This window comes from Gobius niger (assembly GCF_951799975.1).
Source record: "Gobius niger genome assembly, chromosome: 1".
Lineage (NCBI taxonomy): Eukaryota > Metazoa > Chordata > Actinopteri > Gobiiformes > Gobiidae > Gobius > Gobius niger.
Window position 1 is genome coordinate 63,998,702 of NC_136852.1, and position 25,430 is coordinate 64,024,131.

General features: G+C 41.3%; 1 protein-coding gene across 2 annotated transcripts in view; it reads left to right on the top strand.

The window, feature by feature from the left end:
* kremen1 (kringle containing transmembrane protein 1) overlaps positions 1–25,430 on the top strand; it is a 73,826-nt gene that overhangs the window by 8,190 nt on the left and 40,206 nt on the right. For both annotated transcript variants that reach the window (XM_079571963.1, XM_079571964.1), the window contains exon 2: positions 16,143–16,305. In XM_079571963.1, the coding sequence (XP_079428089.1) occupies positions 16,143–16,305 (163 nt within the window). The remainder of the gene's footprint in view (positions 1–16,142; positions 16,306–25,430) is intronic.

The following is a 25,430-nucleotide window of genomic DNA, read 5'->3' on the forward strand; positions in this document are numbered from 1 at the left end:
TGGCGGCTGTGTAGAGCAGAAAAGTGATGCTAAGAGAGGTGTCTGTGAGCTGTGGAGTGCGGGCCTGATCTGTGCAGGCGGGCCCAGGTGACAACGTGGAATTTAGCTGTCAGTCCGCAACATGCGCCAGTGTCAGTCCACAACAGGCAGCATTCATGTGGCCAGCATTGTGCTGGACGAGAGCTAATTTTTAATGGCTCTTCATTGATTTTTCTTGTTTACAAACAATGAAAGAGGGAGCATGTGAATTGTAAATTGAAGTCCACTCACTCCTTCCTCCTGGAACCACCACTTTAATGTGATGGAGGGGTTTGAGCACCCGAATGATCCTGGGGGCTTCGTGCCCCTGGTAGGGTCTCCCATGGCCAACAGGTCCTATAGGTGACGGGCCAGACAAGGATGAAGCCCCTTATGAGAGACCAACAGGCCCGGTCAGAATTGTGAGGGCAACCTTCTGTGGACCCACCGCCTGCAGGAGGAGCCATAGGGGCTGGTGTAATGTGATTTGGGCAGCTCCAACAGTTGCGCCCACGACCCGGAAACGGAAAAGTGGAAGTCAAAGGATGGATGGACAGGACAGTGACACTCATTCCTAGCTGTCCTGATGCATTTCTAACATTCATATTCTTCACTGGGATGAGTTCAAAAGCATGTTTCACAACTTTCAGAGAACAATACAATGTTACGGTAAACAATAACTAGCCTGCTGGTTCACAACTGAGAAAAAGAAAGGTTTTATAATTAGATGCACAGGACAGTAATGTTTTCTTATACAACAAACTCTGAAAGACTAAACTAATTTCATTCCACTATTGGGAAAAAACAAACAAAACTTTTAATTTCCTCCACTCCTCGATCATGCGTTTTCATAAAAGACCATCTTTGTAAGTTGGTGAAAAACATGCTACTCTGTTAAATTCTCACATCTGTACATCGCTTCACGTCTTCATGGATGTTTATTGTTGATTTTTTGATATGAGCTGTGTGATTTGTGCGACTTTATTCGGTCTCACCCAAAGCACTTTCTCACAACTCTCTCAATTTTCAGTGTAAGTATGATTATTTGTCGTCCAATTTGTTCTTACTCTCCGATCACTAATTAATTTAGCCTCTAGAAACATCTGCAAATGTGGAAAACAATGTGGAACCTTTTTCTCCTGACCTTTTCTCTCGTTTGGTCTATTAAGCATTTTAATGTCCGACACTTCTACTGTAAATGTACCTTTTCCACCGCAGAGCTCAGACTGACATTCTCTCCGCAACCCAGCCTATATCTGCTCAAAACACTCCAGGCAACCACGTAGATTTGATAGTGCGAGAAAAGTAATGAAATACCACCTATGTTCTTTTATGAATGATATTAAGTCTCGAGAAAACAATTGTTTTCATTATCAAAACTCTATTTGGATTCCTGGAGAATGGAATTTGAAAACAGTGTGAAATGTCCCGGGGGTAAACTATTGATGAAGAAAACCAAACGCTTTCTTCACATTATTGGATTTATATTATAATGCAAAATTTAAATACCACGTTATCTGCTGCAGGCTTGTTCAGAGCTCAAGGAGCAGTGTTGCAATTCACAAAAAAAAAAAAAAAAAGCACAATTGGAACGACCTACTACTTCCACATTTGAAACAGAATGATTTAGACTCGGTTCAATTTACTTTGGTGCACGTTCAAAACTTTTTGGACTATTAATAAAACCCGTGACATGCCATGATTGAGGTAAATTAGCTGTTATTCTTTCTTTGACTCCAACTTGTAACCCTTCCCAAACACCTCACCACTGACGGGATGGGTGTTTTTGTAAAAATCTCCACAGACTAACTTCTCAAAGCTAACATGCACTTATGTGGTGTCACGGCGCAGTTCTTCAACTTTGGAGAAACATCACGGGGAGGATATTGAATTGCTACTGTGTGAGGCCTGACCTGTCCGGTGAACTTGGAATGCTTTTTTATACAGCGGTTAGGGTTGGGACCGGTCCACTGTGATGTAGTGCGGTACGGTGTAATGGCAACCACTTGAAATAGACGGGGAAGTCGTTTGGCTGCAGAGCTCCGGGGCCTGGTTTGTGTCCAGCTGCACCAGTTTGTGGCAAATTGTCGCCTCCCCGCAGGAAAACGCCCTCAGACGGGAGCGATCTGAGCAAGTGGACATGGGCTAGTGGACAGAGCAAACAGATGGACAAGTGCTGAGAGCAGTGAGCGCTAAGTGGACAGCAAACAGAGGAACAAAGCCAGGAGAGGAGAGCGCTAAGGAGGCATGTCCGCGGGGTGGATCTTCAAGACAGCTTGTATCAATTAACTTTTCCTGGCGTAAGGCTGGTTCTTTCGGTGGCAAATAAGTCACTTCACAAATGTTCAAACTTCACACAAATGGACTTTGACTAATGTGGAATAAACACTGACATTCACTAAATAATCAGAATTTGCGCTGACTGATCATTAGTCACGAAAAACTACAAGGAACATGACATAGATTACATACATTGGGAGGATTAATTGTGTTTTTCTTCATCTAAAATTGTGCAAACTGCTATGGCTCTTTTAAAATCCCCTTAGTTATTTTTTCTATTGTTTGACCCTCACCAATGTTACTAGTATTTGTGGCGCGTGATCTATTTCACGCCGCCACTTCTTGTCAAGGCTAATGTGGGCAGACCTGTAATGAATTATCGTTATGAGATTCTAATGTTTGAAAGACACCAACTCAGGTTCATACTTTAAAATCGTAATTGTACAAAATGCTCCAAAACGTTTTTTTAAAAATCTTATCTCCCTGCCAATTTACAAACATAATGGTTCAAGTCACATATAATTAGTAATAATTGGTCAAGTTTGGCTATCGGACGATAAAAATGCAGTTAAAAACTCAGTCAGAGCTTTAAAATGAACCCTCCCCCAGGCCTAAGGGGAGCAGAGAAATACTGCGGTTAAAATCGGTCACAAGTTTGTATCTATTTTATACATTTTATGTTGTAATCATGTCTGTGTCATGGAGGGACGATTTTCTTCATTGCCTAAACACCAAGGGCCAAAACACACAATTGTAGTAAAGCACCTTTTTCTACAAATATAAGTGTTGCACCCAATATATGACCTACTGGTGGGTTTTGCTGGGAAATGTGAAAATATATATAGTATTTTCCACATTTTAGAGTCCCTTTCACATATTTGGTCTCTGATTTACGAATAAATGTTTCTTCAAAATTCTCTTGGGGGCCAAAGGTTTTATGCTGGAGGGATGAATTTGACGTTGCCTACCCCTGTTGTAGACTGTTGTAGACTTGCTGTTATAGTCTACTGATCTACTGAATCTACTGATTTTTGTCTTTCAAACAAGCTTCGTCTAAACCACCTTTTAAACATGAATTTACAGCGCCCCCTGCTGTCACAGTTCAACGCTGACACGTTTAGAAAGCATCATACACGCGGTTATAGACCAAAAATTATATTATACTTCCAAAAATATCAGTGGGGCATATCCGTATTGAATCCAATAATTGGTATCGGCCTTAGACAAGAACATTATTGGCCTTTGTTAGATATATTTCTATATATTTCTATGATTGAATAAATGTTTAGCTATAGGCTACTTGAGAGATTCAAAAAAACATCAAATTAAATAACTTAAAATCGGCCTACATATCGGCTATCGGCCAGGCCAACCGCCTTCATATCGGTTTCGGTTACAGACCCCCAAAAACAAATCAGTCGGGCCCTAGTAAAGTTCCCAAGAATGAACCAACTCTAAGCACTTTGGCTATGATCAGATCCCGCTCTGAGCCATTGTCCTGTAAAAAGCCTAATTGTGGTTCTTCCCTAAAAGAATATGGAAATAAGTGTCCATTAGCTCGAGCAGTGATACTTCTGCTCTGGGCTTAAAATGCTCTCAGACTGGGCTTTACAAGTGCACAAGAACATCTCAGTCAACCGTTTGCACAAACAGCCATTGTCCTCTTCGCTGTGGAGCCACTCGTATCCCGTTGCACCGCGAGGCCCTTTTGAAAGAGGCTGGAGCTGAAAAGGGATGAAACCCAAGACGTAGCGAGGCCTTGATTTAGTTGTCTGTCCTGCATCGGCGGTGAATGCCACTCCCCAAGGTGAACACAGACGTCCCCAACCTGCAGGAGTCTACGTGGCACCAGGCCTAGACCAACGCCAACGAGAGGTGGTCACACTCGGACAGTGCCATGAAACCCAACCCACTGGCCTCTCAATGGGTGGTACGTTATTGCCCCCGACTCCTTTTCTGACGAGGGGCCACTGGGATGCCCCGTGTCTCTTTTTACCATCTGGTTCCCAGTTACCGCCGTTCTTCCCATCGCGGCGCAAAAAACCACAGTGAAACCGGATCACTTTCACAGTCAAGATCGGGAACTGGAGACGAGGCTCTTAAAAGAGGTCTGAATGGAGAACACTGTTGTCCCCTCTATAGCGGCCCATTGTCACATTTGTTATTGTGCCCTTGGAAGTACGTTCAGTAGTGGTTTATCTCAGGAGCTTTTGTGATTTGATACAGTGGAATTGTGGGCTTTTGTTTTGTGCTCTGACCAGGTCACAGCGGCAAGATAGTTATGACAGATTTATAAAGACGAGAACGAGTAATAGTAATAGATAATTCCCTGTGACAAATGATGCCGTTACATTGGCGCGCAGTGGACTTACTAACAACAAATTCTTAATATACAGACCTGCATTTGGACATATTGAACGGATTAATTACACACATTTTCAAGGTAAGAAAAGCAATACTAGAAATGACTATCAATGCGGCCTCTTTACCAAAAGGCTTACAAGAATCAGTATTAAATGGCTGATCTCACTAAAAATGACTTGTGTAAGATTTTACCCCTGCCCGGCATAAAACCTTAGCACTATAGAGTATCAAAGTTATTTATAGTTAACAAACATTAACATGTATTTTCTCGATTCTCATTCACCACCAGTCCAGTTCTCCCATCTGCCCAAGGGGAGACTTCCACTCGCGGTCTGCTTTGGTTACATTTAATCACTACTCATGGCTTTCAGACTCTGACAGACATTTGATCAAGTTAAGCCCAATTTCCAGAAACTACGTAGCCATATTCTGAAGGAAACAATTACAGAGAGGGGCCTCAGCGCTGCCTGTGTAGCTCTGAATCACATTGGCGTTTTGCCTTGGTGGTCAGATCATTTTCAGATAAGCTGACAGTAATTGTACGCTGTGTATTTGTTGTATTTGTCTTCATACTAAAAATTCTGTGAACTTTTCCTGACAATATTGTGCTTTGGTTTTCCACTCTGTACTTTAAAAGTTCAAATACTTATTTATATCCAGAATTCATTTGGATCTGATAGTTAAAGTTAGTCATGATGATAAGAATCTGGATCTCCCTTTCCCGATTTGCTATTTTTGTGATATCAGAGATTCAGTGCGTCTGCGCTTTAAAGGAATAGGCCACCGTTTTTACATACTGAGATATGTTCTTACCTTAGCTTTGACGAGTTCTTTAGGACCTGTCTGGTCTTCAACTGTGCCTTCAATCACGTAAACACACCACAGACAACATTTAGCCTCTCCCCCTCTCCCCCACTTTACTGTGGCATCCGCACAGTAAAGTGAAGATATTACTGCGTGGATTTCGAACTACTCCTGGTATTATTACGCCTTACAATATAGTTCCCCCTTTTATCCGCTTAGAAAATCCACATTGTTTAATTTTGTGTAATTATACTTTGTAGTGTAACACTTCACGTAACCATATTTAAATAGGAAAAACTATAGAGCTATAGAGGAGAGGAACAGAGGCTAAATGCTAACGCCGTCTGCGCTGTGTTTACGTGATTGAAGGCACGGGTGAAGACCAGACAGGTCCTAAAGAACTCGTCAAAGCTAAGGTAAGAACATATCTCAGTATATAAAAACGGTGGCCTATTCCTTTAATGCATCATAAATGCACAGATCCAGACACTTTACCCCCACTCACTTCTTCTAGTCGTCATCTCTGAGAGATTGACAGGCCAATTTTAACAATCACAGAAGCAGAAGATTCCATTTTAGTTATCTCTTAAAGGCAAAATCCCAATACTAAGTGCACATGAAACGTGATGAAAGAATTTGAACTTTTGGGCGTATAAGAAATACAAAAGTGAACAGGCCCGCACCAACTATGTGAACATATTTAAAATTTTGAGAAGTCATTCGGTTGTCCTTAGATCAATTTGTCCCTGGTCTCATTATGATTCACTCCGGAGCCAGCGGTGCATCATCTTGCCCTAATAAGACCTCTGTTATGAATAAACAGGAAAAATCTGCTCTTTTGATCTTTACTTGCATCTGTGGGGCAGGTCACATCCCTCCCTCTCCTCCTGCAGACCTCTATTTATCCGACCCGAGTGTTCGTCTTGGTCAGACCCTGTAATCATCACAGACCTGGAAGAGAGCGACAGAGAAGTAGGTGGTTTTGCAAGTGTGCGTTAAGAGTTAGTGCAGGGAGAGAGAGAGGAGGTGGGGGTCGGTAATGGCTGCACACAACTGCACTGACAAGAGCTCCTGCCCAAAAACACAAACCACATATAATTTACATTCCTCAGATACCAGCTAACCTGAGCACAAACAGGACGATCGAAAACAGGTGTGTGTGCGTAGCGACGGGCCTTGTCTTCTTCCTTCGCAGCTCGCCCTCTTTGTTGCGTGTTATGTCCTGCTTTGAAGTCAGCTTATGTTGGCTCGACGCAGAGGTCAAAAGCACACACGTGGATCTGGTGGCGGTATTGTGTTTGGAGACGAGATGTTTGAATGTTTCCAGTGAAACATGGGGAAGAAAAGGTCAAAGGCCTGTGCACTCAAGCTGACCACTTCAAGTATCATCAGACATTGAAATAGTCGACAACTATTTTAGTAATCGATAAATCGTTTTTTGGTTCACACAGACTCGAATAGAGCAAAAATAACATGAGAATGTAGTATTTTTGATGAAAACCTACTTTGTTTTTATAGTTAGGGTCTGTAGTGTTTTGTACATTGTAAATTTAATTTATCCGTCTGTGTCTCATCCAATCAGAAGCAGAATTAGCACTAAGAGCCTCCAGCAAACATTTACTTTAAGTTTACTCCATCCTCAACATCCTCAAGCGGCGCCACTTTAGAGTTATGTGATTAAAAAAAATGTAAATACCATTTTCCTACACCATTCACAGCCAAGCGATTAATCGATTAATCGTAAAAATAATTGATAGATTAATCGATAACAAAATAATTATTAGTTGCAACCCTAGACATGTGGATCTTTCATTGTAGTGTAGTGGCTATACCGTTATTGCGCTGCCAAAAGTGCACTGTTTATAATTGGATGAATTAGAGGTCGAACAATATGGGTTTTTCCAAGGCCAATGCCGATTTTTTGGGGATTTTTATTGGCCGATGCCGATATGCTCGGCCGATAATCTTGATCTATTGCTTTGGCTGATTTTTCCTGGTCGATAATTCTGTAAAAACATAAATGGCCAGTCCAGTTTTATGTTTTTACTTAAGTGATTCAATCATAGTTTCTGTCCCAGCTTTGATTAGTTGCTCTTAGCATTTAGCATCCTGCTGTTTGCATTAGCATACTGTTGCTAGCCACGGCATTTTGCACGGCGATCAAAAAATACAATTGCTGAGGTTACGACTAACTCACGATTAAATTTTCCAGTTCTGTGCTTCAAAATGACAAACATCATTCCCATATTGACGGAGGTTTAGTGAAACTTATATTTAAAGGGGCTCGATACAAGTTAGTAATTTTATACTCACTACTGCCACCTCAGGTCTTATGCGTAACTGCATGACGACACTTTGGACCCGAATTAACACTTTTTTGAGTGACAGTGCAGCACTATAGGAATAGGTCTGGGCTCATTCTACACATTAGGACTTTGCTGGAACATGTAGGGGGAGGAAAGTACATAATTTTAACATTTTTTTCCCGTTAACAAACTTGTAGCTACAAAATTTTCATTGCGATGTTCCTCTGTTCCCCTGAGGCCTAGGAACTCATTTCCAATGCAAAAAACGGGAAGTCTCTATCACTCTATCAGATATTGGCTTTTTCCAGCGCTAGACTGCCGGATATTGTAATATCCTGATATATATCGGTCGACCTCGAAGATGAATTAGCACATGCTACCAAAAAGTTCAAAATGAGCTACTACTTGGTGAAATGGTTGTGGCTCATAGAGGATTTTATTGTGTGCATTTTATTTCTTTGTTAGTTTTAACGCAGTCCTACATGTCGAATGCTTCATGGCACTATCTCCAGCTCATGAGATTGAGACTGGGTGACAACAGCGCTACAGTGACACAGTAACAGGAACAAAGAGTCCTGTGTTCCTGTTTATGCCTCCACTTTGGACCCATCTTAAAATACTGCGGCTGCTCTGTACCCACGGAAATTACTCCCTTTCATTCTCGCTGTATAAGTGCATTGCGCGGGTTTATGAGAGAACGAGCGAGAGAGAGGGTCTGGAATGATGTGGGTAGCGCTGAATGTTGTCAGCGCATGATATCAGCGGGGACCTGACAGCACAAGTTGACTGAGAGATCATTTTACCCATTATCCTTTTACAGGCAAAACAGAGCAAGTTTCAAACACCCTCATATACAGGCGCGCGCAGCCATTGCCCACTGAGCGCCATCATGTTTTGTATCCCAAGCCCATAGATCCGCCGCTTATCAAAGCCAAGCATGCAATGAGAAGCCCAGATGGGGATGTGTTATTTTGCTCTCTGAAAACTCAACATGTTTTTTTTTTTTGCTCTGCTCTGCTGTGCTGTGCCTCCTTCAGCGGGGGAGATTTCCACCTTCAAATGAAGTCCCCGCTGTTGTCTCTTGTTGTGCTTCAATGTGCGTTTGATTTTTTACAAGCTTGAACTTTGTTTGGTCTTAGCAACATGGGGAAAATGCAAGGTACGCTTTAAAGGGTGCCATGAAGAGAAAGAAGAAAATTAGAGACCGGGTTAACAATTGTAAGGGTCGTAAAAAAGAAGAAGAAAAAAAAGCCCCACCCTGACTCAGTGGTAGATGTTGTTTTGAGCGACTCTTGTAGCCAATATTGTTCATATCATTTGCGATGCTTCTTAAGAGGGCGAAGCAATGTGTTCTTTTTGGTTGCACGACTGAAAGATCAATTATAGGCTTCTGAAAGACAACAATCTTCCTGTTCTCTTTTAATCACTGCAATCCTGTAGCAGTGCAGTGTTTTGTACATCATGTTTGTGCAAAAAGTCAACTACAGACATAATAGATTGGAGAATGTTTCAGATTGACCCCAGGATTATTATAGCTGATGCCGTCACATCTATCCATATACAATACTACTTCTAATAACAAATGCATTGGGTTTTTTTAATCACAGGACACAACAACAGTCTTCCCCTGGTGGGATTTGAACCGCGGGATAAGAGTTCCAGCCCGTCTTTGCGATTTATTTGTGTTGGTACAGGCCTTTTTTTTTTTGCTTTGGTCCTTTGAAGGTACAAGCCTTGTTTTTACACTAGTTACGGCAGGTTCAGCAGCCGGTTTGAAGCATGTGGGACATTTCCTCTCACCTGTAGGTTGTTGATGCTTAAAGAGTGTTAGCCTCGGCAAGAACCTACACGACTATCTTAATCATGTTCGACAGCATGGCTTGGGGAAACTGCTTCAATCCAGCGTCTTGTCAGTTTCGCTGGCAGTTCTTTGGTGTCAACATTTTGCCAACAGTTTTTTTTTCCCCTTGGGCTTTCTGCGAGTCCCTGAACGTCCTTTGCGTCATTGTTGGGCCCACAAGCCATCAGTCACTGCCTGAACGACTGCCAAACTAAACTCAAGAATGTCCCATCTTATTCCATCTCCGTCCGTGCCACCAAATATGACTGCGTCCATATGTGCAGCCTGAGCTTCAGCATACTCTCGTAGTAAAGTAAAGTAAAGTAAAGTAAGAAGGAAACTGTACATTTACCGGCTGTTTATGTATATTTTGAATACGAGGATTTTTTTTTATATGTATGTTTTGTAAATTCTAAACATACATATACACTCACTTGCTCAGGAGTTTTCCATCCAAGGTTCAATTTTAAAAGGAGTTGGTCATTTTGTTAAGAAGCTTTTTCAGCAGCACTAATAATGATCTTTGTTTGGCAGCAGGTTGAAAAAAAAAATCCAGTGGGAGGGGTTTAACTGGTACCACCCATCTTTATTCTAAAAAGCTACTCTCAATATGTTAATATGTTGATTGCCCTGTGCTGTGCCTCAGGTCTATTAGCATGACAGTGTCCTAGAGTTGGGGAGGAAGAGGCTGCTGGGACATAGAAGACAAGAGGAACATAGAGACTTGTATTTTTCTTTTTAACAACAATAGCGTATTTTTTCTTACATTTTACTGCTTCAACTTATTCTTGATAACAATTTCATTTGTTTGTGTAATGCTGTTATAGTGCTGTAAAATTGTGCTTGTAAAATAGTGCTGTAAAATTTGAGCAGCAAATTTCTAAAGCCTATTTCAACGCAGCAGCACTTTGAGGCTGTCGCGCATGCTTTTGTGACAACCCGGCTGGATTATTGCAATGCACTTTCATTGTGGGCTGAGCCAGCATGCACTTCCTCGACTGCAGCTCGTCCAAAACTCTGCAGCCCGACTTTTAACTGGAGCGCGTCGACATGAGAGCGTCACACCAGTTTTAAAATCCCTGCATTGGCTGCGGGTGCGTTTTCGAGTTTCGAATTCTTGTATTTACCTTTAAATGTTGCCCTTTGCTCCCTCTCATGCCCTCAGGTCGGCAGATCAGCTGCAGCTTATGGTCCCTAAGACCCAGCATAGACTTCGTGGGGGCCGTGCCTTTTCCTTTGAGGCCCCACACCTTTGGAATCAGTTGCCTATCGAGATTAGGCAGGCTCAGTCTCTGCCTGTTTGAAAATGTTAGATTTTATGTATTATTGTTTTGCACATATATATATATTGCCTGTATGTGTGTCTTTGTGTACAGCACATTGGCCAAGCTGTAAAGTTTTTTAAAGAGCTTTATAAATAAAGTTGGCATGATATGGTTATGGTTTAGCTTGTTCTTCCAATTCTGGCAATTAGTATTCTCTCTGGTGGCTTCAAATATGGTTTATTTTTTCACACTGATACATAACACCGAATCAAAAACCAGACAACAGCAATTTGTTCCAAAAATCCTTTATGCTTTGCACTTTATTGCAACAACGGAGATCAAAGACTCTTTTTTTCTGGCAGTCCTCCATCAGTTACACAGGAGATTAAAGCCTTTCCATTACAGATTTAAATAATAGGGGCCATACCAGAATGAGCTTGGGCTGTGTTTTATAGGTGCTACCCAGAGTTGGCAGGGAGTCCTGTTGGTTTGTGGCTACTGTGGAAGTGGACTCAGGAGGTGGTGGAAGAATGGCGGTGAGGCAGTCTATTTTCGGACTGAATGAAGTCTTGGGTTTACGGCCTGGTTATCTGGAGGCTACAACCTTTGACAAAAGCCTGAAATAAAAGGAGGGACTGTAAAATCGTACTGAGGAGTCATTGTGTGGAGATTGAACATGTTATAGGCACTTTTTTAGCAGCTCTTTGGAAGTTCCCTAGCCTTGTTTTTTGTACTTACTTTGACGCTCTTACATGATGAGGGCACTTTAAGAAGCTCTTTGTGGAGGTGAGTGATCTGACCTGAGGTTGGTAAGAGATATTAGCTCTTTAACAACACCTACGTTGTGTTTAAGTGTAGAACCTGGAAAATAAATCTTCAAAACCACTCACCTCCATGTATAGTCTTTAAGCTTACAGTTGTTTAGGTACATGTTTATTTTCTATGCTACTGCTAATATAAAACCATGGTGATTGAGTTATACAACAGCAGCAACCTCTATTTTTGTCTGTAGCAAAGAATTAACTTTATTTAAAAAATGTTTTGGCTGTAGATAACATTGCACTTATTAAAAAATTATTGAACCATGTTTCTAATGATGGTTCTCCTAATTGAGAGCATATCACCACCGCGTTCCAATCTGTTTTGGCCTATGATCTTTTTGATGTGGTTTTGATGTGGAAATGGATGTTGTTAAGGGTGGACCGGGCTTCACAGTTGCCAGCTGCATCTCATAGTAAAGAACTCCCTAACCCACTACATCTGGCCCGGTTTGGCCCGGCCCTGGCCTCTGTTCTGAATGCAGTGACATTATAATGAGCACCACATCAGTAATAGCTACCAGGACGCTGCAAAGGGGAACCACATTGTTGCAGATTGTTTATTAATTATCTGTCATTTCTATCTCCCTCCTGTGTTGATTTTGGAAGCGTCGGGAAACTCTATGAAGTTTTCAGATTCTTGTAATGTTGTCACTTGTACAAACAGATACGGTAAACGCCGCCTGCCCCGTCACAACCGCTGTGAGTAATTGTGAGTGGAAATATTTCTCATACAGCAATAAACCCCCTTCACTGTCCCCACAGCTTCCAAGCTTATAATAAAGATGGAAGGCAGCTCTTTCTGTCAGCCCTCTGCAAGGAAACAGTCGTCTGTAATTATCACTTCTTTTCATCCCTCGCAACAAATAGTGCAGCGAGTGTACGACCTGGCAATGAGCTCACTCTGCTTGTGCTCTTCTGGTCACATGACCAACACCCCTATTCTTGACCCCACCCCACCCTTTTCCCCATTTGAAGATACAGTACAGCGTGCAAGCGATTAGCCGCAAATCCCAAACAACACAAACAATATAATAACAAGCCGATTAGTCCTTTCTCTCTCTTTTTTTTTTTTACTCCTTTTTGTTGCTGGGGTGGTGCAGGATTTGGTTGAGGGCGAGTCCTTCACTTTCTCGTTTTCCCGGACTTTTTTCTATTTGTGGATGTGCATGTATTTTATAGACTTTTTTTTTCCTCAGCCTTTTTCCCCATCTTTCATGCAGTGGTTAGTTCTGTTTCTCATCACAGCCCATGATGAAACCACAAGAAAGCCCCGGCCTGTGTGACGAGGGTGCAACAGTTGCTTGGTGACAAGTTGAGAGTGGATGCTGGGTGTGTTTGGAAGGGAAAGTTAGGCCAAAGTAGTGTATTTTTATTATTATTCTTTTTATTATATTAATATTCAGTCAAATAAAAAACTAACAATGAAATGAAATCTGTAAATATGTGACAAATGATAATAAATATTAAAACTAAATCTAATTTACCTCACCAGATCTATCTTCTAACCAAACTTAGACCTAGCAAAGTGAAAGCTCTGACTAATCCATGAATAAATACATCTTTGCATATCTGCTCATTCAAACCGGAACTCTTTTGGCAAAACATTTGGGTAAAGCCCCAGATGTTTCTCCTCCATGACATGACATATGTTGATGACAAACTACTTAATTGTAGAACCTGCCTTTTCCGTTTAGTTTAATGGATGTGTGGTGTTCCTCAGGGATCATTAATCATCCCATTCATCTTTATGTTTGCTTTGCTGTATCTCTAAGTCCAAACAGATCTGTGACTTCCCATTCCTCACCACAGGCAAATGGTGCTCTGAAACCACATCGAACGCGCTTCCCCCCTCTTCAGTGCCCTCCTGGTAGCAAGTCGCTGCCATATTTACCATCTCGTTTTGGAAAGCGTACTTGGCCGCTGTGGGACAGGGATGATTGCCAAGCGGTAAGTTGTTCCAAGCAGACTGTGTGTAGGCAAAGCTTCATCTTTTCACCCCAGAGGAAAGTTTCCAAAAAGAGGAGAGCAGACAAAGTCATTTGGCCCTCTCTTTTGATACAGTGCGCTGAGCTGCTCTGTGGAAGGGAGATATTTGAAGGACAAGAGCTCATTGGGAATGCAGTGACTGGCCCAGTGTCTGCCTGATGTTATCCTCTCTGACTGGGGCACTAACCATCATGATTGCTTTTGGGGAGCTGTGACTCATGATTGTGCCTTCGCCGCGCCAAACTTTCAACAGCAATGTTTTCTGTTGCTGTGGCTGCCGGCATCGAGAAAAATGTTAACTGAAAGAAAACTTCTTATCTTTCTTGTACGTTATTGTCTTCACACTTGTCCATTTAAGTGCACTTGAGGCAAACCCTGGTGCACTTCCAGGGACAGTGCACTTGGTTTTGTGCAGCTCATGAATGCGGCGCGCATGATATGCATTCATATTCCTAGATACACTTTTAATTTGTTAAGCATCGTCAATGGTCTCAATGAGGGCTGGCATTTGACTCATGGATTTTTTTTTTTTACAGTGCTGATTATACCAAAGGAATGCAGTAGTTATATAGTTTTCCTGATTTGATTTGAAGACAACAAAAGCTCATGGCTTCTGTTAAACCTCTTTTGCTTACCACTTTATGGGTAATACTGGGAATGAACTATTGTATATGCACACACATATTTTGGCCGTCAAACATTGTACGACTCTCAACATGTTGTTAAGGTCAACTTTGGGGGAAAAATGTGTCTTTGTCGCATAGCTGTTTCACTGAGGGGTGTAATGATTGTCATATTGCAGTGCATTAGCTCATACTGGGCTTAGACAGCTTGGTTTGATAAAAGCCGCTGGTCATTGCTTAACCGTGTACATAGCAACAAGACCCTATGGAGACCAGCCAAACACGTCTGTCTCGTTTATGTCGCGTGCTGCTTTGATTGACAGGTAGAGTATTGCATTCTTTTTTGACAATTCCTGCTATGTGCTTGATGGATACCTTTTCCAGGCTTCCTCATTTATGATTTAAAGCAATGAATGTGTAGGGGAAATGGATAAAAGTTTAATTTCTAAGCATACAAAACACTTGGACTCGCCTTGCCGCAGAGAGGAATGAAGCTGTTTAGATAAGGCTAAAAACATCCTGCAATTAGTAAAAGAGGCATTTTTGTGGAGGCAATTTGAGTGCTGAGAATTTAAACTGAAGCCAGTGAAGTTGTCTGGCTGTTAAAAACATCAGACATCAATAGGTGGAAGAGAGTGATCTGAGCTTTTGCAAAGTATACAGACGGCAATGGTGGTTTAGTAGGGGGCGTGGCCTGGCATGGGGGAAATCATTATTTTTGCACTCTTTTTATATAACTAAGCCTGGTCAGAATGTTTATACATACTGTACATAAACAGAGTAGATTGTCCACTAGAAGTAAAAAAGAAAAGAAAAAAAAGGCACTTAGTTAGCCGTTAGCTTCTAGCATGAAGCTAACGTTAGAATTCTCCGTTATTTAAGTATGTATTGAGGCTGTTCCTCTCCATGCCTTTTTAGGTGAAAGAGTTAATATTTTTTAACTCAGTTTCCCCCTCGACTGTGGCCGTTGGTGGCCCAAGATGCTGTCTATGTTTATGCCGCCTGAATATGTAGTTTAGTTTTACTCATGTATGAATGGAACAACTCCTGATATGTTTTTCATAAACTTGGTTAAAAGCTCAAAAGAGTCAGTTTAGAGAAATATGGGCTCTGTAAAGAAAAACACTGATAACGTCTTTGAGCTTCCTTGTCAACAGCTGTATAAACACCGTCGGCAACAGAAATCATAGCTGTAACTTTTGGATTAATATTTACCTTTGTAATGCAATCAAAGTGGGAATAGTTGGCGGCTAAGCCTCGCCAAAGGGTTCCCCCCTCGAGGCTGACGAGGTCTGGTGGCTCATCATCACACTCCCATCACATATTGTTTATGTGCCTGCTCTCTCTGGGGGGAGAAAATTCCTGCACCAGCTATTGTTATGCCTTGGGAACACTGTTCACGGTCTTTCTCACTCTGTCCCTCACTCGTCCGGCCATATGGTTGTCATACTCTTCCTGGAAAGTGGAAACCCAAGCCATGTTTGCTTTTACTGTATCTCTCTCAGGCTTTTATAATGCGTGTGATGACATTAATTAAAACAATACTATGATGAATCAGGCTTTGGCATGTTTGGCTGGAGCTGAGACAAATCCATCCGAGGCAGAGAATACAGTTATTCCAACCGTATTATTGATGATCAATGCAAAACATTTTAATAATGCACGAACACTTCACTAAAAACAGATTCTCAGTAAAGCGGGTCACACATGTGGCCGTCTTTTATGCGCCGCGTTCAAAGCCCCATCCAAGCTTTTGATTTCCATCTTATTAAAATGCTCTTTTTGTGAGACGCCAGATTTTAATCTAAAATCTTTCTTCTTTTTATTCTTTGCAGAGTGCTACACGGCCAACGGGGAGGACTACAGAGGGTTTCAAAACGTGACCAGCCTGCATGGTGGTAAACCCTGTCTGTTTTGGAATGAGACTTTTCAACACCCATACAACACGCTCAAATACCCCAATGGAGAGGGTGGACTGGGCAGCCATAACTACTGCAGGTGAGCTGCACTGGTCACTGAACACTCCCGACTTTACTGGCACAATTCTATTACTTACTTACAAGTGATACATTATGTGTTCTGGATTATTTGTCATATATAGAGTTAGGATATTATCATTAATATGTAAGTTAAAAGTTTTTTTTTTAAAGCACTACTAAGTAACTCATGCCCTTAGAGGCCATAAGCACCACTGCAGGTGTTGTAGCATATTGTGTTTTTTTACTCATTACTTGTCTGTGGGAGTAAATACTCCACTGACAGAAAAAACAAAGGGAGAAAATTATATTGTACATCCATTTACACAATGGGGATATTTTTTTTTCACCTAAACTTGGCTATAAATACTGTTTAAGTGGTGCTAGCTCGCAGTTAGCTTTGCCCGTTAGCCTGTTAGCTTCTTCTTCGTGATTCCATTAGTGTGTATTGGGGTCGCCGGGTCGGAGTAGGAAAGCTGCAAGTGTGGTTTTCTGGCAAGAGACTCCGGGGGAGATGAAAGACCCCCTCCAATCATCCTATTAACACTTGTATTACCCCCAGAGGGACTATGAAAAGGATTTATTAAGGTAAACAAGTTACTTAGTACTGCTTTAAAATACAGTAATTAAACGAAACATGACAGCAACAGCTTTTACAGCAAATGTATAATTATAGTGTGTTGAGGAAAACGATACTGAGTTTGTTTTGTGGCGTTGTCAGGCTCTCCATAAATAACAAACATTTCCCTCAATATTTTTATGTCAATATATGTGTCCCAGAAAACTGACGTCAGTGGAATATTAATGATTGTAAACAAGTTCAACATGTTTGATATTCTGTTTCAAAGTCAAAGTGGTTGGTACTCTCCCAAGTTTGGTGTTGCTCCAGTCACATCCTTTTCAATGTGTCACTCAGATATCCCACATCCTGCAGAACAAACTTTATAACATCTGTCACCGCAGATTAACAATGTACCATAAATGCTTTGCCTGTTGATTTTGCAGATGTTTATTAGTCCTTTGTTATTTTTATTTGATATATTTTACTTGTGTGCTACCTTGTTGGTTTTGATACGACGTATAGGACTGCAGATGTCAAGAGAAAATCAATTACTACACTGGACATTTTACGCAAATCAATCTACTGTGCTGTCATTCTCCACTTAGTGCGCTTTACCAGAAGTGTCAATACATCAGAAGTGCCGATCAGTGGCATCCGAGCAGAATAAGATGAACAGTTTGTAAAAGTCGGTAACGCTTTTGAATACAGCCCTCGAGTTCCAGGTGTAAGTACGGGTAACAACAAAGTAACTACACATGTAAGTACAGGTACTCTTACAGCGTGTAGCGGGGGGAACAATGTGTAACAAGGAAGTACAAAGTGTAACAAAGGGGAACAATGTGTAACAAGGAAGTACAAAGTGTCACAAAGGGAACAATGTGTAACTTTGTACTTCCTTGTTACACATTGTTCCCCCTTGTTAAGCTTTGTACTTCCTTGTTACACATTGTTCCCCCTTGTTAAGCTTTGTACTTCCTTGTTACACATTGTTCCCCCTTGTTAAGCTTTGTACTTCCTTGTTACACATTGTTCCCCCTTGTTAAGCTTTGTACTGCCTTGTTACACATTGTTCCCCTTTGTTACACTTTGTACTTCCTTGTTACACATTGTCCCCCCTTGTAACACTTTGTACTGCCTTGTTACACATTGTTCCCCTTTGTTACACTTTGTACTTCCTTGTTACACATTGTCCCCCCTTGTAACACTTTGTACTGCCTTGTTACACATTGTTCCCCCTTGTTACACTTTGCACTGCCTTGCTGCTCATTGTTCCCCTTGTTACACTTTGTACTTCCTTGTTACACATTGTCCCCCCTTGTAACACTTTGTACTGCCTTGTTACACATTGTTCCCCTTTGTTACACTTTGCACTGCCTTGCTGCTCATTGTTCCCCTTGTTACACTTTGTACTTCCTTGTTACACATTGTCCCCCCTTGTAACACTTTGTACTGCCTTGTTACACATTGTTCCCCCTTGTTACACTTTGCACTGCCTTGCTGCTCATTGTTCCCCTTGTTACACTTTGTACTTCCTTGTTACACATTGTCCCCCCTTGTAACACTTTGTACTGCCTTGTTACACATTGTTCCCCCTTGTTACACTTTGCACTGCCTTGCTGCTCATTGTTCCCCTTGTTACACTTTGTACTTCCTTGTTACACATTGTTCCCCCTTGTTACACTTTGCACTGCCTTGCTGCTCATTGTTCCCCTTGTTACACTTTGTACTTCCTTGTTACACATCGTCCCCCCTTGTAACACTTTGTACTGCCTTGTTACACATTGTTCTCCCTTGTTACGCTTTGTACTGCCTTGCTGCTCATTGTTCCCCTTGTTACACTTTGTACTTCCTTGTTACACATTGTTCCCCCTTATTGCTCTTTGTACTGCCTTGTTACACATGGTTCCCCCCATTACACGTTGTAAGAGTACCTGTACTTACATGTGTAATTACTTTCTTGTTACTCGTACTTACACCTGGAACTCGCGGGCTGTATTCTGAAGCGTTACCGAAAAGTCTTAGTCATTGATCATTGACTAAAGTCTCTCGATTCAACATGGTTTGAGACATGTGCCACGGCGCAGTATCTTCTGCATAAACATAATGTGCAAACCAATAAATAAACATCAACGCACAGCGCCAAATTCCTATCACGTCCAAATTGGCCTTGAACTCTGAAACAAAGCTTTTGACTCCTGAATAATGCATATGCAGATTGCTTTTATTTTTCATCATATTTGTATACAATAGTTGCACTGAGAGGCGCACTGTTGAATATTTTATCGGGGAGCACCTTCACAGAGCATGTAGCCGTGTCAGCACAAGGGCAGTGCACAAGCAAGTCTGAGAGTGGAAAAGTCCATGGACACGGTGATTTTGAATGTCCAGAGCAGACCATGCCTGTCAAATTTGAGTTTCTGCACATAGCACTGCATTGGCCAATTCACAAATTTACACCGCCATCCAGAACAGTGGCTTGGCCCGTCTCGCTAACGCCATGAGACTGAGAGCCAGACGTAGCCCCCTTCTCCAGGGTCCAAAGCCGCTAAAACATTTCTCTAAGTCACGGTTGTAAAGTCATAACGCAGCAATGCTTTGAAGTGGCACCAGGCTGATTTGTTTTTACTAGAACTGGATGGGAATCTCAATGATTTATGAGAAAGATTCATGCAGTGAGAGCAAAGCTTACGCGTTGCATTAAACTTGATGTACCATGGCCATCAACATTCATTATCAACATCTTCATTGTTTGGACTTTTTTTTTTTCCATACCAAACAGCTGTGTCTTCCCCTCGGACACCCGACTTGTTAATAGGTCAGAGCAGCACATTGGCCACTTCATTGTGAGAAGATGTGGAATGGCATGTGTGGCATGTTGTGCACTGGGTCAAGCATGTGTTCTCGGGGACAGCTTAGTACTGATGGTGTGAAGTTGTTAAGGAGCGGATTATCAGCCCGGCTTTAATCACGTCACAGGAGCTGGTCTCTGCAGATGGGTGGCCCTGGGTGTTTTGCATAATTTTGTTTCGCAAATGTGGCCATTTGCAAAACACGCCCTTGCCATTCAAATTATGTTCCAATAGCTTTACCCTTGTAAACATAGTTCATATCACTTGGAAATTCGTTTTTATGCATGAATTTCTACCAGTCACTAGGATCACTAGTTTTGTGTATCCAATCCAATCCTAAAATAAAGATCTTTAAATGGAGCCTTTTTGATTAATTTTGGCCCAGTTTATTCAACTGTTTTTATGACATTTCTGACTGGTTTCAAGGTAACATAGCTTGAATTAAGACATAGTTCTGCAAATGGCGTATAGGAAAAAGCGTTTTACCCTCGCTGCTTGAAGGCGGTTTGACCCCTCGACCAGGAAGGGTTTTTCTGTTGCTTCCTCCTGGTGCTACAGTGTCCCCTACCTGTAAAAAAAATGCACAATAGGATCCCTTCTGAGGCCAGGACTCAAAAAGAACTATTGGAAAATGTATAATCTAACTGGAATTAAGAAGCAATGACTTAGATAGATGAAAATTAGCCTAAGGCTACAATCCGGTGTGGCTTGTTCATTAACTTGCACTGTCCCTACCAAATAAACCATAAATAAATAAATAAAATATTATCTGTAAAAGTAGTGCATCTTTGGGACGTCCCACTGTGAGAGGTACTCCTTCCAGTGAAGGCAGGAGTCAAGTGCTCTGACTTCTGTCCCGCAGCTGGTATAATCTCTGGTATATTCTCTGTGGTGATTACTGTGAAGGGGCGTACAGTGGTGCAAGAGAAAGACTCCCATCAGCACACCACATTTCATCTTTATGGTCAGCCGTAAAATCGACCCGTGAAAACCAAGAGGGCAGGCACGGGGGAAATGTCACATTATTCGGAGGCAAAAGTTTCAGTGGACAGGACAAGAGCGATAGTGTCCAGCTGACTTTTTATTGGATTAGTTTGAACAGTCTTTATGTCACTTGTTCACTGTTGATGTCATGCTGGAAAGTAAATTCAGAATTCAGAACATCTACACTGCGTTCCAAATTATTATGCAAATTGGATTTTTGTGTTAAAAAGGTAAAAAAAATAATAATAATGAAACTCATGGATGGTATCGTGTCTTGGGGCTCTATGAATCACTGACATTAATCTCAGAGACCTGGGATGATTAGTTTTCAGGTTAAGCCCAGTTAAGGGAAAAACTACTGAAAAAGGGTGTTCCACTTTATTATGCAGATCATCATTTTCAAGCAATATGGGAAAGAAAAAGGGTCTGTCTGCTGATGAAAAGCGTGAAATAGTTGAATGACTTGGTCTAGGTATGAAAACCTTCGATATTTCATGAAAGATTAAGCATAATCATCGTTCTGATAAGAGATTTGTGGATGATTCAGACACACACGGGTTTGTGCAGATAATGGCACAATATGGACGGTTTCTGCCAGACAAACACATCAGATTAAGAGAACAGATGCTACAAAGCAGCATGCAGGTATTTGAAGTTGCTGGTGCCTCTGGAGTCCCCCAAACATCAAGGTGTAGGACCCTCCAGAGGCTGCAGTTGTGCATAAACCTTCTGTCCGGGCCTCCCCTAAACTGTTGATTGAATGCTGATGAACAGAAACGGCTGCAGTGGCTCAGAAATACATGAGGACTCATTTTCAAACAGTCTTGTTCACTGATGAGGCCGTGTAGCCCTGGATGGTCAACTCAATGGAGTAGTGGATAGTTGGTGAATGGCCCCAATGTCCCAACAAGGCTGTGAGGTCAGTAAGGAGGTGGCGGAGTCATGTTTTGGGCCAGGATCATGAGGAGAGAGCTGGTCGGTTCCTTTAGGCCCTTTTAGGCTCCCTGAAGGTGGGAAAATGACCTTTGAAAAATATATGGAGTTTCTGACTGACCACTGTCTTCTATGCTACAAAAAGAAGAGCCGTGCTTTCCCTAACAAAATCCTCTTCATGCATGACAACGCACCATGTCCTGCTGTAAAGAATACCTCTGCATCACTGGCTGCTATGGGCATAAAAGGAGAGAAACTCATGATGTGGACCCCCTCCTCCCCTGACCTCCCTGTTGAGAACCTTTGGAGCCTCAACAAAAAAAACTTCTATGAGGGTGGGAGGCAGTTTTCATCCAAACGGCAGCTCTGGGAGGCTATTCTGACATCCTGCAAAGAAATCCAAGCAGAAACTGTCCAAAAACTCACAAGTTTAATGGATTTAATTTTGAAGCTGCTATCACACAAGGGCTCCTTTGGTAAACTATAACTTGACCTGTTAATATTTGTTTGATTGAAATAGCTTTTGATTTCAGTAAATATGACCTCCTAATGCTACAAATTCAACAAATGACCATTTTCAGTTAATTACAAGCTTTAAAATGTATTGAAACGATGAGTTGCGTAATAATTTGGAACAGTGGATTTTGAGGTTTTTACTATATTTATTTTTGAAAAAAATACTGTTATCACTAGGAAATTTTTTCCACCACATTTAAATGATCCTCTACCAGTTAAAGACTTGAAAATTATGCTGACTCTCATTTGAGTTGACAATTAAGAAAATCTTTAAAAAAAAATGAACAAGTAAATTATCAAAGTAAATTGCACTTGATTAAATATTGCAATGTAAATGGTCACTAATAGCCAAATGCTAAGGTAGGATTATTTGTAATATTCTTTCCTTTGCAATCTACTCAAAGTTTATCTCATCTCCAGGGGCTCTTTGTATGAAACCTGCTAATCCTGCAGCTTGGTCCATACAAACCTATTATAAAAGGCATGTGATTATGTTAATGTGAATGTTTATGTGAATGTTTAATGTGTGATCTAATTCCATGTTGATAAACAAATCACAATATAGAAATCAGTAATTATTTATGCCTCAGTATTGAAAGTCACTACAAGGATCAAAGCATTTCCCTATTAATTAATCAATCTGCAGGATAATGAGTTGTACTTGTGCACTGCAGGTAAACACAAACTACAGAGATTCAGAATTATAGCATTTATGATTATTAAATGGTTGACATATTTTTCTCACTTAATCCTGCCAAAAATCAAAGTCAAGATTTTTTTTTCTCCACATTTCTCACCCTTCCACATGTCAAGCTGGTGCACAGCTGTTCAAAGGCTGGTGCGATAGCTATGCCAGACACTTCCTGCCTCTGTAAAAGCGCATGTACTATATCTACTGAGGCATAAGTGTCCGCCATTATGCCTTTCATGATATAATAGAAATTGCCTAAGTGAGTGGTACTCTCTCCAAGCTCATTATAATAGAACTTTTGTGGTGACAGCAGGTGCCGATGTGAACTATGACTAAAGCCTCAATATGACCCCATTGCTCCAAGCCGGTTATATTGAATAAGTTAATAGAGGTGTCCACGTAAAGATGGACGGAGCTAGATGTCAACAACAGGGCAGAGTGAGAATGACTAGAGCCAGTCGTCCGTACAATGCAATTTGCCTTTGAAATGAGGAGAGATTTGTTTTTGTCGTCCTGTTGTAGGGTACACACAAAATGTATTTAAATGCATTGCGTCATAGGATCAGGCCATGCACAACACGTTTTTATTATAGGTATATTGTATAAATCTATTGGGTACCAAAAATGACCGTCCATTGATTTCCTTGTGCTCAATGTCGCAATGTGATACACTGCCTGACCATAATAAAAAGTCGCCACTTGGATTTAACCATTTCTTATGACCTGGGGCTGCTGCAGTTGGTCTGGTCTAGGTTCAGCAACACTATAATGCTCAAAGAATGAGATCAGCTGAACCTGAACATCCTGAATGACCAGGTTATTCCATAAATGGATTTCTTCTTCCCTGTTGGCACATTCCAAGATGATAATGCCAGGATTCATTGGGCTCACATTACGAAAGACGTTTTTCACACATGGATTGGCCACCACAGAGTCCAGATCTTAACCTCATTGAGAATCTTTGTGATGTGCTGGAGAAGGCTTTGAGCAGCGGTCACACTCTCCCATCATCAAAACAAGATATCGGTGAAAAATTCATACGACACTGGATGGAAAAAAAACCTTTTGACCTTGTAGAACTTGTTGAAACAAAGGCGGTCCAACCAAATATAGGGTGTGTCTTGTCTTGCAGTGCACTTGCCTAAGGGTCTCCTAAAGGTGCTTACTATGTAGCACTGTCTGAAGATGCTCCCTTCCTTATAGTCAACTCTTTTCGTTACCAAATCACCATGCAACTTGCTTGTGTGGCTCTTCTAGTTTTGGTTTAATGTGTAAAGACAGTTTATTCCCTGGACACTCAATCAGCAATTGTCTGTATGGTAGGTTTTTTTCCCCACTTTCAAGTGCTGCAATATGTAAGAAAGATGCACTTCAGAAAGATCAAAACACATGTTGTGAGTTGACTGCGCTCATAACCCAGGATGCCAGCCTTGTAATTTGCTTGCACAGCCTGTCTGAGAACCACAATAGACAGCAGACTATACTTATCACATAAAAGCCCTCTTCGTCAATACATGCATTCATAAGGAGCAGCAGCAGACGGGGCTTTTGCCTGCTAAATCGGCCCAGTCAATTAAAGAGTCTACTCTCTCAGCACTTCCACATTGGTCTGCTGCTGGCCTCAAATCCCCACCAGACTGCCTTCCCCGCGCTGTCTTCCTAATTCATTCTCCCCTTGTCTCGGTTTGTCTCTTTAACATGCAAATCTGTTGAGCTATTTTAATTCGACACCATACAATGAATTAGTCGGTGCTGCTGTTATTGATTCAGGTTGGATTCTGGGGTCAGAGCAAACTCAGATGAAAGTATGTCTTAGTTCATCCTGAAATTGGATGGACTTCAGACTTAAGAGGTGAACACAATTATAATACAGAAGGGGTTTCTTTGTGGCTAGAGTTAGTATTGTATTTTCATAATGCACAAAACTCTCTTGACTTATGTTTTATTACCAATTTTTGAAGAAAATGAAAAGATGCGTATTATATAAAGCAGTGCTGGATATTTTTTTGTATGAATTACAGTAAGTACAAACTGTAGTGTTTAATGGCGAGGTATTATGTAAAATCAACTTTTTAGAGCTTTTTGCAATGTTGGCTGTTTTAGATAAAGTGAATGCTAACAGATACATTCAAAACACACACACATGATGAACAGGCTACAGAATTGTGAAAATTAGTTTGAGAGTTTGAAGTGGTGCTAGCCCGCAGTTAGCTTTGCCCATTTGCCTGTTCTTCTTGATTCCATTAGTGTGTATTGGATGCTCTGGTCCGGTGGCAGTCAAGTTGCAATTGTGGTTTTCTGGTCAGAGACACCAGGGTAAGATGAAAGACCCTCCAATCATCCCATTAACACTTGCATTACCCCCAGAGGGACTACGAAAAGGATTTATTATGGTAAACAACTTACTTAGTATGGCTTTAACATGCAATACAAAAATGAATTTGAATGTGGTTGCAGATAGGGGTGGGCCATATCATGTCGTATATCCTTATCGTGATATAATTTTTTGATGTCGTTGTGGACACAATATCATTTATGTTACGCTCTAAGGCTGGGATTTTGAAGTAATTTGTCCATTGTCAATTATATCGTCAAATATATCGTTATCGCAA